This window comes from Thamnophis elegans, chromosome 2 (genome assembly GCF_009769535.1).
Source record: "Thamnophis elegans isolate rThaEle1 chromosome 2, rThaEle1.pri, whole genome shotgun sequence".
NCBI lineage: Eukaryota > Metazoa > Chordata > Lepidosauria > Squamata > Colubridae > Thamnophis > Thamnophis elegans.
This window is the reverse complement of record NC_045542.1, coordinates 102,381,313-102,393,546: the sequence shown is the minus strand read 5'-3', so window position 1 is coordinate 102,393,546 and position 12,234 is coordinate 102,381,313. Positions and strand designations below refer to the sequence as shown.

The 12,234-nt window shown below is 40.6% G+C and overlaps 1 protein-coding gene across 1 annotated transcript in view; it reads left to right on the top strand.

Annotated features, from left to right (window-relative positions):
• CACNA2D2 (calcium voltage-gated channel auxiliary subunit alpha2delta 2) overlaps window positions 1-12,234 on the top strand; it is a 583,233-nt gene that overhangs the window by 502,767 nt on the left and 68,232 nt on the right. The window contains exon 14 of the mRNA XM_032210871.1: window positions 2,393-2,442. Within this exon, the coding sequence (XP_032066762.1) occupies window positions 2,393-2,442 (50 nt within the window). The remainder of the gene's footprint in view (window positions 1-2,392; window positions 2,443-12,234) is intronic.

Sequence of the window (12,234 nt, the reverse complement as noted above, 5' to 3'; positions counted from 1 at the left end):
GATTTGTATATCATTCCCACCCTGCTTCCTGATTTATGAAGAACAATGCTGTGGATTTTCAGAACAATGTGGGATATTTTTGCATTGCTTGGGGTATAGGAGTGGGAATGGAAACTATTTGCCACTCAAAGACCATCTGCATTCATTGCCACCATTAATTTTAAAAAGAGAAAAAGTACCACCACAAATTTGTAACTGGGTGTTAAATCTGCGGTTTCACCCCAGCCTATATCTTAATCCCTCATTCTATCTAGCAGTTGAGGCTGGCATGGTTAGTACTCTCCCAATCAACCTTTTCCACATTATTTTGTTCTTTTATTTCTCCGTGTTACTTTGATTACAAGATTATTCGGTGCTGAATACATGATTTACACCCCATTAATATTCAGTCATATAACAATCTGGAGAATTTTTGGAAGCAATTCCGTTTCAATATAATATGACATTATCATCTAACCACTTCTGAGTCTGAACAATCACCACTCCCACTCTTAAAGTAATTTCCCTATAGCCCCAGCAGTACAGTAAAAGCTCAAACCATACAGCTTAAGCAGCTTTCAGTCCACAACAGATCTCAAGGTTGTAGCGACAAAGTCTATTTGGGTTCTCAGAGAGTTCTGCTTTTTTCCTCAGAATTGCTAATTAAATTGGTCACCTGAATTGAAATGGTGGAGATAAATTTATTGCATTTTTCTAGATCAGCCCTTCGGCATTTAGGTCTTGGTGACTGTAGCTATCTTGGCTTCCCTGTTTACAAAATTGAAGAAATATAATGGCACATCAAGTAATTTATTGCTGATGAATTTTCTGTAAATGAAAAGTCAGAGGGAAATAAACAAAAAAACTCTAAAGTTCACAGGAAGACTGCTAAACAGACATGGTGACTGCAGAGGCAGATGCTGTAGAGAGATGGAAAGTGCTGGAGGCAGTGAGGGTCACAGCTGCCAAGAGTTGGACTGGGAAGAGATCAGAGCAAATGGGCCTGATGGATGCACTGGTGCTAGAGAAACAGGCATGGCTTTGAGGCCCACATATTGTTGTTGTTGTTGTTGTTGTTGTTATCCATCGCATTTGTATAATTGTTATAATACAATTGCTAGTTGATAAGGTATTTGTAATTTGTCCCATGTTCTACCTGCATCCATATAAACAAATTGTCTTCCCCTCCCTCTTCCCACCTTATCCAATTTAAATCCTACATTAGTTTGTGCAATCTGATGAAGAAAGCTGAAATGCAAAAAAGCTTATGTCTTCCGGTAACATTGGTTAGTTGGAAATGGGCTGCAGGATTCCTAATTTTTCCCACCATGGTCTAATACAAGCTCTCCTCCTACGATGTCTAGGCATCTTTGTAGTTTTCTTCTGCTGAAATTTAGATTTAAAACTCTTAAGAGCAGGGATCAATTTTTTCTGGTGCTTATGGAGGGATGAAAAAAGAAGAATTTAAAGCAGACTTGTTCTGCATATGAGAAGAATGTACTTCATCACTGAAAATATGTTTATTCAAGCAACTAAAACTGAAATAGAAATGTTTAAAAATGGGCTTCCACCTGCCTTAGCTTAGATTTGGAAGTGAATCTTCTCTCATAAGATATGGGAATTCAGTTTCAACATCCCTCTGTGTCTCTCTCTATGTACCCCCTATATGTGCACACATACCATGAAGACTATATAAATGCATGTTCAGGTTTTACAGTCTTTGGGAGATCTATATTTAAAAGTATTGATTGGGGGAGAGTTGCAGATGATTCACCTCACATACTAGCAAATCTTCATCAGCAGGAGAGATGGATGCTATGCAGTATTTTTAGTCTGTGTAGGATTTGAACTTGGTGAAGTTGTACATTGTAGGTTTACTGGAGGTATTAATTAGTTGATTGCTGGAATGGAGTTGCCTCTATTTTGATGGGTCCACTTTATCTGCTTGCTCTGCGTGACCTGGATTAGGGATCTGCCTGGGTGGTCCGTCTCATCCAATGAATATTGCCACCCAGTCAGGTGTCTGAAAGAAGCCAGTGACTGCTGGCAATTGGTGGAGAGACAGAAGAGGAGAAGATGCTCTTACACATCACCTGTCAAGTTAAAGAAGTAGGTGATGGTGCCAAAACAGGTCAGCTGAGTTGAATCCAATCAAATTAAAGGCTCAAGGCCCTCCTTAAACATGATTGTATTGGCTTACCTCAATAGAACTTCTGGATTTTCGAGAGGAAGCTGTTTGGGAATGGTGCAAGCAAAATTTAGTAAGCTTGAGCTTAGTTAACTCATTGTTGCATGTAGCCTCCATCAAGTGTGCCAAATATTGGATTGAAAAGAGGATTTTGTCCTGAAAACCAGTTCAAAAGATGATGCTAAAAAAGTTTCTAACATTAATTTTGTGTGTGTTTTTTTAAAGGTTATTATTTTGAAATTCCTTCCATTGGCGCTATCCGAATCAACACTCAGGTAAGAAAAGACAGAGTGTGAATTCAGTCCAAAATATTTCATTTGTAATGAGGATTAGGAGGCAATACTGTAGAGCTAGAATTTGGGGTTTCTGTTTTTCTTACAATTGCATGAGGCTTGCACTGGAAATCAGGAGAAATTGCCACCCGCTTTTTTTTCTTCAATAGAAATCTGTTGAATACAAATTTGGAATTCAGTCCTTTATATCTGAGAATGTAAAAGAGAGAGCCATTTGTAAGTCACCTCAGTTACTAGAGCAACTCCTGGTGCATTTCTTTGTTTGTTAGTACTCTAAATCAAATCACTACAAAATGAAGCTATCTATCTATCTATCAATCTATCTATCTATCTATCTATCTATCTATCTATCTATCTATCTATCTATCTATCTATCTATCTATCTATCTATCTATCTATCTATCTATCATCAATCACCGTGATGGCAAACCTATGGCACACATGCCACAGGTGGCATGCGGAATCATATTTGCTGGCACACAAGCTATTAGCTGATTTTTGGCCTTTTGGGGAGTGGGGGAGGCCATTTTTGTCATCCCCAGGCTTTAGGAAACCCTCCGGATCCTGGGGAGGGGAAAAAATTGGCCAACCAGAAGTTTGTTCCCAAACTTCCCAAATCAATCATTTCTGAACTTCCGGTTGGCCTGTTGGGCCCGTTTTTTGCCCTCCCTCCAGACTTCAGGAATGCCTCTGGGGCCTGGGGAGGGCAAAAACTACCCTCCTATGCAGAGGGGGGTCATGCACGCATGCGCAGGGTGGTGGTCACACACAGATGCACAGATGGGTGGGACACACTGAATTGTGGGTGTGGGCATGCACATGCAATAGCACATCCGCACACAATTTTGGCATGCCTTTACAAAAAGGTTCATCATCACTGATCCATCATCTATCTATCTAATTTATGTAACTATATACTGCAAATTCATATCACCAAAGGTGACTCTGGGCGGCTCATAACTAAAGAGAAGACCATGTATCACAATGTCTATGGAGATTCTCAGTCATCCAGGTCTTGATCGTCTCAAAGGTGCTTTTTCAAAAGGCAACTGGACAATGATTTTTTTCCCTTGAGGAAGAAAGCGTTTCGCTTCTCATCCAAGAAGCTTCTTCAGTTCTCACAACAGAAGAATCTTTTTGGATGAGAAGCGAAATGTCTTGTTCCTCAAGGGAAAAAAAACATTGTCCAGTTGCCTTTTGAAAAAGCACCTTTGCGATGTGTATCACAATGATACTATAAAAGATAAAATTCATTTTAAAAAATAAGTATTGTGAAAAATAAAGATAAAGCCCCTAGGCAAACAAAGGATAAGAATAACCAGCTCAACAGTGGAGCCATCTGAGCAAGTCTCGAGTAACCTGAAAACCCCAGACTTCATGATGTAATCACTCTATCCACCCTGGTTCAGTACTGGACGATAGATGTTTTTCAACTTCATAATAGAGACCTGAGAGTAGTTAACTGGCCTAAAGCCAGCTAGCCAGCCAGGAGTCACTGTCCTGGCTTCTGCATTGATTTTAATTGCTGCACCAAACTAGCTCTCACTGATAGAAATAGAAAGACAGACAGATGTTATTGCGGACCAAGATAGAGATTGCTATTGACCAAGGCAGTGTTCATGTGTATGTCTTGATCCATAGTTTAGGGCAGGGGTCAGCCACCCGTGGCTCTGGAGCTATATGTGGCTCTTTCATCCCTCTGCTGTCACTTCCTGTTGCCAGTCGGTGCCACAATTTAGAGACAAGCTTCCGGTTTGCAGGGGGAAACACAGGAGGAGACTCTATGGCACAGAGCAGGTTTTCTGGTCAGCTCCACAATTGATAGTCCTTTCGGTTAGGACAGGTAAAGGAAAAAGGACACTGCTCTAGGAGGAGACTCTATGGTGGGGGAACCAAACTTCCAGTTGGCTCCAGAATTGAACGGGGGGCTTCCAGTTAGCATCTTTGTGGCTCTTTGAGTATTTAAGGTTGACAACCCCTGGTATAGGGAGTCCTCAACTTAGAATTGTAAAGGATGTTTTCCAGTAAAAGAATATAAATCTTGTCAAGTGACCATGGAACACTGCAACCATCTATAAAAACAAGCTGATTGTCAAGTGCCCATAATGGGGGATGGGGTTGCCACTTTGGTGGGGTACCTCTGTCAACTCTGGAACTTGGTCATAAGTACCATGGGGAGTGGGGCATTAAAACTGCAAATAGTCTCTAAGCAAGACAATCAGTAGCCCATTTCAGTGGAAAGAATTTAGTGTAATTTGTATAAACCTGCATACCGTAGTTGTTGAATAAGTCCATTATTTTTCTTAGTCCTTGAGGGAAATACTGTTGATGCAAACTCTAACTGAAGAACTGCACAGAGAAAGTGATAGATGGCATTGTTCAGAATTTAGTTTTTTAGTTAAAGTTTTTTCTAACGTTCTCATTTCAAAAGAATTCAGGGTTTTATTTAAGTTCAGTCCTGAATCTGGCAACCATGCTGTACTGAAATATGAATGCTGAGCATGCCCCTGACAGGCTATAACACAGGAAAGGATCAGCCCCATCGCAACATGAATTGACTTTGAAGGAACAAGGTGATACTAATAAACTCAGTCAGTTTCAGCCTTTCTGAAACATTCTTGTCCCCTGACAGCAGAATTTGAAGTTCTAGCAAATGTCTCCAGTTCTCCAATCAGAGCTGTTTTATCTGGCAATATCATGGATTGCCTTTTTCTGTGTGCAAAGCACCATTGTTTAATAAAGCCATAGCCATTTCTTTAAGAGTAATATCTTCCATACATCCTGTATTTCCATGTTAATACTACACGGTAGAGATCTCTTCTACTGCAGTAGATTCATGTAATATGCACGTAACTCTGCAAGTTGTCTTAATTACTTCTTCTGTACTCCTGCTCTGCCATTTTCTTGGCTCACAAGAATGTGTTAGTTCCCCTCTTGCAAAAGCCTCACGTTCCTCCTAATTGGATCATCTTCATACAAAGCTCCACTAATATCCAAACCAGCAGAGGGACTTGCTCAAAAAGGAAGTGCTTGTGTGCAGGGACTTATATTTATGTGACTAATTATTAAAACTTTGTGCCTGAATCAGCATGCCAAGGAACAAGCCGAATTGCCAGATCTGTCAAGCTATTAAAGCCGACAGGCAGCATGTGAGAGAAAGAGCATGGCATGAGTTATTAGTGCCCTGGAAATGGGGTGACGAGGCAGAGCTAATAGCTTTGCATTCAAATGATGCCTGAATCTTCAGGCCTAAAGCTACAGGGAAAATGAGGGAAGTAGAGGGACATGAGACAGAGGGCTTTATGCATCTGTACGCTTGTATAAATTCTGTGGGAAAACTTACCTGGGTCATTCTTGCAACACACAAACAATCTGTGGTTTTTGTCTGAACTTCCTCTAGGAGCCCATTTATGGAATAATTGTTCCCCCCGGGCCTCCTGATTTTCAAAACCCAGGAAGAAAATACACAAAGTTGATGTTATTTAGATGGATAACCCAACTGTTTAGCTTCAGTAGCACTTTGAAAAATGATTTCTTTTAGCGCTTAAAACTAATGAGCATTTCTGCCCTTGTGATAGCCCCTGTCTGCTTTTTTCCAGCTGTTACATATGCCAACTGATGCATGCAGCATTTCAATAAAAGTCAGTGAAAACGATAGTAGAAGAATTAATGTTAAGCCAAGTTCATATATGCTAAAAAGAGTGGAAAACCACCCTTCTTTCCTATCCCATTTGGTGGGCGTGGGGGGAATGAACCTGATGTATTAGTGAACTGAAGACGTGATACTGAGTCAGAATTGCTTTGTACAAACCAAGGCTGAGAATACTTCCAGGAGGTTTCAATTATAAGAACAGGATATAATCATGCTATGGGGTAATAGCAAATTCAGTCTCCCGGTGTGGTTCCATATGGTGTCATCCAATACATAAGAGGGAGATTATTGGCAAAATAAAAAATAAATAGAAAACCTCCTGAGGTTTGCAAAGCAATACACTAAAAATTAAAATAAAATAAAATAAAATAAATGAAACAATAACATAAAAAATAAAATAAAATCTTCCCATTAGAGTTCAAAGCAAGAATGCTGGCTGGATTGTGGGAGAATATGAGCCAGAAATGGGATGCAAAGGAACACACACACACACACACACACACACACAACACACACATCTCTGGCTGGCTGATTTATAACAAACAATTCTGCAATGTTGTACTAATACCTTAATGTGATACTTAAAGAATCAATCCAGTTCAATTAGAGCAGAGGTAGTCTGCTCTAATTGATCTCTCACAGATCTAGTAGATCTGTGGTCCCTTTATGACTTCTGGACTTCAACTCCCAAACCAGTATTTACAGGACCTTAAATCCAACCAGAATGATTTCAAGCAGTGCTATTTTTCTATCTATACCTAATTAGATCTCAGTGATACATACCAAATCTGTCTATTTCATCATCACTAGATTATAAACACCTTTACTGTAGATGGAGATCAGTGGTGCGTTTCAAAATTTTTTGGAACCTCTTCTGTAGGTGTGGCCTGCTTTCCGGGTCCACTGGTGCAACCTCTTCTAACCGGTTCGGTAGATTTGATGAACCGGTTCTACCGAACTGGTGCGAACCAGTAGGAACCCACCTCTAATGGACATGGTATTTTCTATCAGCAGCTAGACACCAAAGCCCCCAACAATTCAATCACTTGGGCTCACAGTAGATGAGATTTGCATCATATGTAATAGAAAAAGGTCCACATTTTGGAACTTACAAACATCCACTGAGAACCACTGTATTTCATTATAGCAGTGTTTTGTATGTGTGTGTGTGGAAATTATTTTTATAGTTTCTCCCCTTATTATTATTACAATTTGAACTTATTTTGATTTTGAAGTTATTGATTCTAGCTCTTTTTCATAATTGCACTATGTTAGGGTTAGTTAGGGTTATTATACCCTAACTCTAACTTTAATATGACATTTAAAAATATTTTTTGCACTGAATTTCCATTGATTAGTGCAGTATTTTGAATTCTGCGACACCTTATACATAATATTTAAAAATAAATGTCATGAGAAATGTAACTGTAGAGTCACAACTGTAGAGTTAATATTGCTAACTTGAAGCCTGCACATTATGTGTTCTAGGAACTTCACATGCTCCAAGCCTTGTCACCCTAGGAAGTCAAGATACATTGTCTATTGTAATGGCCCTAATGGAATCTGTAAATGCCTACTTCAAAGGAGCAGATCTGGGAGTTGAAGTCAACAAGTCATAAAAGGTCCATAGTTCCCCACCCCTGGATTAGAGGGTCAGTGATCTGAGGTTGCACAGATAGGGGTTCAAGACAGGGGTGAAATCCAGCAAGTTCTGGAGAACCGGTAGCCAGGGCCGGATTTAGATGAAAAGAGGCCCTAGGCTATTCCACTTATGAGGCCCTTTCACCTCCCATTTTTAAGTTTGTAAATTACATGAGAGACAATAAAATACATCATTACTGTGATATATATCAATATATATCAATATATATCAATATATATCAATATATATCAATATATATCAATATATATCAATATATATCAATATATATCAATATATATCAATATATATCAATATATATCAATATATATCAATATATATAGCTGGCTCCCGACGGAGGGCAGCTCTGCTCTGCGGCAAAGGCAGCGAGGCCAGCCGCCTCCCCTGCTGCGCTCAGCTGCCTGGCTCGGCCCCCTCGTCCTCACCTGCCTGGCCGCTGGTGGGCTCCGCGTCGATGGGGCGGCTACTGGAAGCGGCCACGCCTCTCACCCGACCGTCGGCGCCGGGAACGTGGGCGGGCTCCCCAACTGCTGCGGTGCTGGAACAATCTTAACCAATACATTTTTATGTTTGTTTATTAATCATATGCATAGAATTTCTCCTTATTTTCGGTTCAGTGTTTTAGTGTTCACTGTTTTTAGAATAGTGTAATTTTAATTTTGCTAACAATTTGAATGTAGGCCCCTCTTGATCTTGAAGCCCTAGGCTGAAGCCTAGTTAGCCTATAGGAAAATCTGGCCCTGCCGGTAGCAGAAATTTTGAATAGTTCGGAGAACCAGTAGTGGAAATTTTGAGTAGTTTGGAGAACTGGCAAATGCCACCTCTGGCTGGCCCCACAGTGCAGTGGGAATGGAGATTTTGCAGTATCCTTCCCCTGACTCACCCACCAATCCACACCCACCAAGCCACACCACGCCCTCCAAGTCATGCCCATAGAACTGGTAGTAAAACAATTTGATTTTCATCACTGATTCAAGATCTGAAAGAGACAGGCCAAAACCATTTCCATCTCTTTTCTCATTGCCATTTTTTTTTCTCTTAGACAGAAGATAGAAATAGGAAGTGGGATATAAACCAAGCTGCCTCAGAATATTGACATAATTTCACTTCTTACCAGTTTCAAAACTGCTATTTTTTTGTATTCTTTAGCCATTTATTTCCCATCTCCCATCTTATAGCCTGACTCAATAAGCATTCTAACTAAGTAAGTCTTAACACTATATAATGTGAACCTAAAATATGTTGGCTCCTAACAGTACATTCCCCAATTCACAGGTCCTAATTCCTTGTACTACTCCTGTTCATCACTTTAAGTCTAAGGAACAGTCTTAGTTAATTATCTGACATTTTACTATCTGCTCTCAGGTGGAAGAGATGACAAGCAGTTATTTCTCTGGCAGGTATATCTATGATGTTCTTATTTTTGGTGACTTTCAATGCCAATCAAACTTTGGGGTCATCTGGCCGTGTCTTCTCACAGTGTTTTTTTTTCCCTTTCACCACTCTTCAGAGTTGCTGAGAACACTTCAGTGATTATTCCTCAATTCTCATTCAGTGCCTAGAAATCCCCATCAATGTTAAACTTCTCAGCCCTGTTTTAGATTTACTAGGCAACATTACTCTGGATAGAAAACAATAGTACATAGTCTAACTTCAACCGCTATTAAAGTTTCCTAGTCCATTTTAGCTACCAGCCACCTTCTTCACTGCTCAGTTTCTTGCCCCCAGAATTCTCTCAGATCTTGATAGATTCTTCTGGAAAAGGCTGATGTCAAGTCCATATGAACTCCCTCCTTCTCTTGTGAACAGTTTGTCATATAAGAAGCTAAACCATCTTATTCCTAGCTCCTTATCAGCAAAGTCCAAAGCTTAAAAAATAATTTGTGGAGTAATCGCCATCCTTCCAACCCCTACCTCACAGTTCACACAGAGATGTGGATCTGTGGTCAGCACCAAAGAAAGTTGATGATTGACTTGTTATAGTTATATTGAAAGGTACATATCCCTGGTTAGTTCAGAATCTCACAGGATAGTTTTAACCACAGTCACACTGTCTTACCTGTGCTAATTTTGTGTGTGTGTGTGTGTGTGTGTGTGTGTGTGTGTGTGTGTGTTCCACCATAACTCTGGAATGCCTCGAGCAATTTCAACCAAATTTGGTACACAGATTACTTACTCTCTGGAAACAAATACTGTGGGGGTAAGACACCCCTAACACCCCTCATGGGGATGGGGAGGGGGGGTGTTCTGTTAAGATATAGCCTATTGTGCCTTAAAATAGCTTCTACTGTACAAGGCAGTGGAGTTTCCATGGTAATGGCTTCACAGTATTCCACAAGGGGGCTCCCTCTGGTAAGGGGGAAAATCCAACATTAGAAATTACGTTTGATCCGGATATTTTCCCCCGATAAATAAATACCCGGGCAATGCCGGGTTATCGGCTAGTGACTAATAAAAGCTAAGCTCCTGTTAAGAAATATGGAATACAGACTGAAGAAATACAGCAGTATTATGAAGAACCGAAAACTGCAATCCTATGATCTCTGCAATGGATGACCAGAAACTAGAGAATAGCTGAGATCTTCTCCATAAATCTGCCTTTGAACGAAGAAATCTTAGATTGCCATTCTGGTTTCTGCAGAAACATCCAAGATTTGTGCCTCTCTGATTTCGAAGTCTTGTTATTAGCAAATGCAAAGAAAATTCATAATATTGTGGGCAGATCAGAAACAGTTTAACTCCACAAAAAGCACATCTCTACAAGACAGGCACAAGGCCCTGACAAAGTTGTGAACAAGTGGGATCGTGCTTGAGAATTTCCCCTCAAAGCAAACATTTCAAACCGGCCTTAGTTGTATGGAATAAAGTGTGACACTAGATTGTTCCTCTTAGCACAGAGTGAAAAGAAGTGTGCGGTTCGGGGATGATAGGCAAGCAGCTGCTGTGCAGATGGTGCTGCTGTTAGGTGTGGAGGGGGGGATTAAATTGGCTGTCACTGGGGTGCTTTCCAAAATCTAGGTCTCCTGAATTGACTAGAGTATAAACAAGAGGTTGTCAAAAAGCTAGCATTGGAAGGTGTGCATTACTGCAAAAGAAACCAAGGCGGGTGGGGGAGAACCCAAGCTGACATCTGGCATCCTTTCCAAAAAAAATTGAGATCAGGATTCTAACTCCACAAGAGGACCAAAACTACGCTTTATTGAGATAAGCTGTATAAACAGAATCTTGCAAGTCTGATTTTTTCCCCTCCCCTCCCTCTTATACCCTAAGGAGTCGGGGAGGAACCATCCCTAGTCTCTTCCTAATACTGTCTCCTTTCCCAGGGCTCAAGGTATGCTTCTGCCCCCTTTGTTTTCATAGGGACTTCTACATATTTTCTCAAGGCCTTCTCCATGGCTCTCCACACCACCTTGACAATCAATGTCTTCTCAAAGGACTTCATTCTTCCACTGTTTCCGGATTGGATTTGGCATCTTCCAGAATGCTAGATTAAATGGAAATCGGCAGAAACAGTCTGCCAGCCATCCTGAGCAAGGCTTACCATATTTTTACTGGCCAAGCCCACAAAAATCAATATTGTCCGATTCTAACCACTGCTTTTCTAGGTCCAGTTTGGCATTCCTTGTTGGAATATCTTCTGATTAGAAGTATCCTAGCAAAATGCATTTCTGTGTAGCTCAGCAGGATCCTGTACAGTTTTACAGCAAACTATTTAGCATGTCCACTCCCCCTTAGGGAACTATAAAGGTTAATAGCTCATTACTGAATATTTATTCCTGGTGACGCGAGTCCAGATTTTGACAGGAGCTTCCCCTCTGGGTTGCCAATTCATACTTCTCTCCGTGCAGGGGAAGACAATATTCAATGGTGTAAGCATGCCATCTGGTGGACGTTGCCCAATATTATAACCCATTATCTCGGAAAAATCCCTAATGTCACCTTGAGAATCTTGTCATTTGCCCAAGGTCTGGGCAGAGAGGTGCCAATTAAGCAAAGGGATAATGAAGTGAGAAGAGGGATTGCTTAATTCTTTCTCCCTCTCTTGATGCTCTGGCCTCCTCATGCTTTGTTCCTTCACGGACAGAAAAGATAGCAGAAACGGATTCTAAAACTCCCCACTCCCCTCCCCTTCTTAGTTTAAATTCATTGTTCCAGAACAGTCTTTCAAAATCTGCTCTGATTATCTTAGGGATTGTTTTTTATTACCTTGCATTAAACAATAGCATAGGCATGCCTGCCAATATCTTTTCTCTGGCCATTTACTGACCATTTACTGAAAAAGATTGCCTAGCCCTGAACTCAATCATCCTTCCGAGGTGGCTATCTAGTCTCTTAACTTCCAAAGATGATGGACCTGCCATTTATATTTAAGTAGGCCAGGAGAGAAGCTCTGGCATGGTCTCTTTTTGACAAAGCCATGCTGACTACTAGCAACAATGAGATACTTATAAATGCCCTGCTT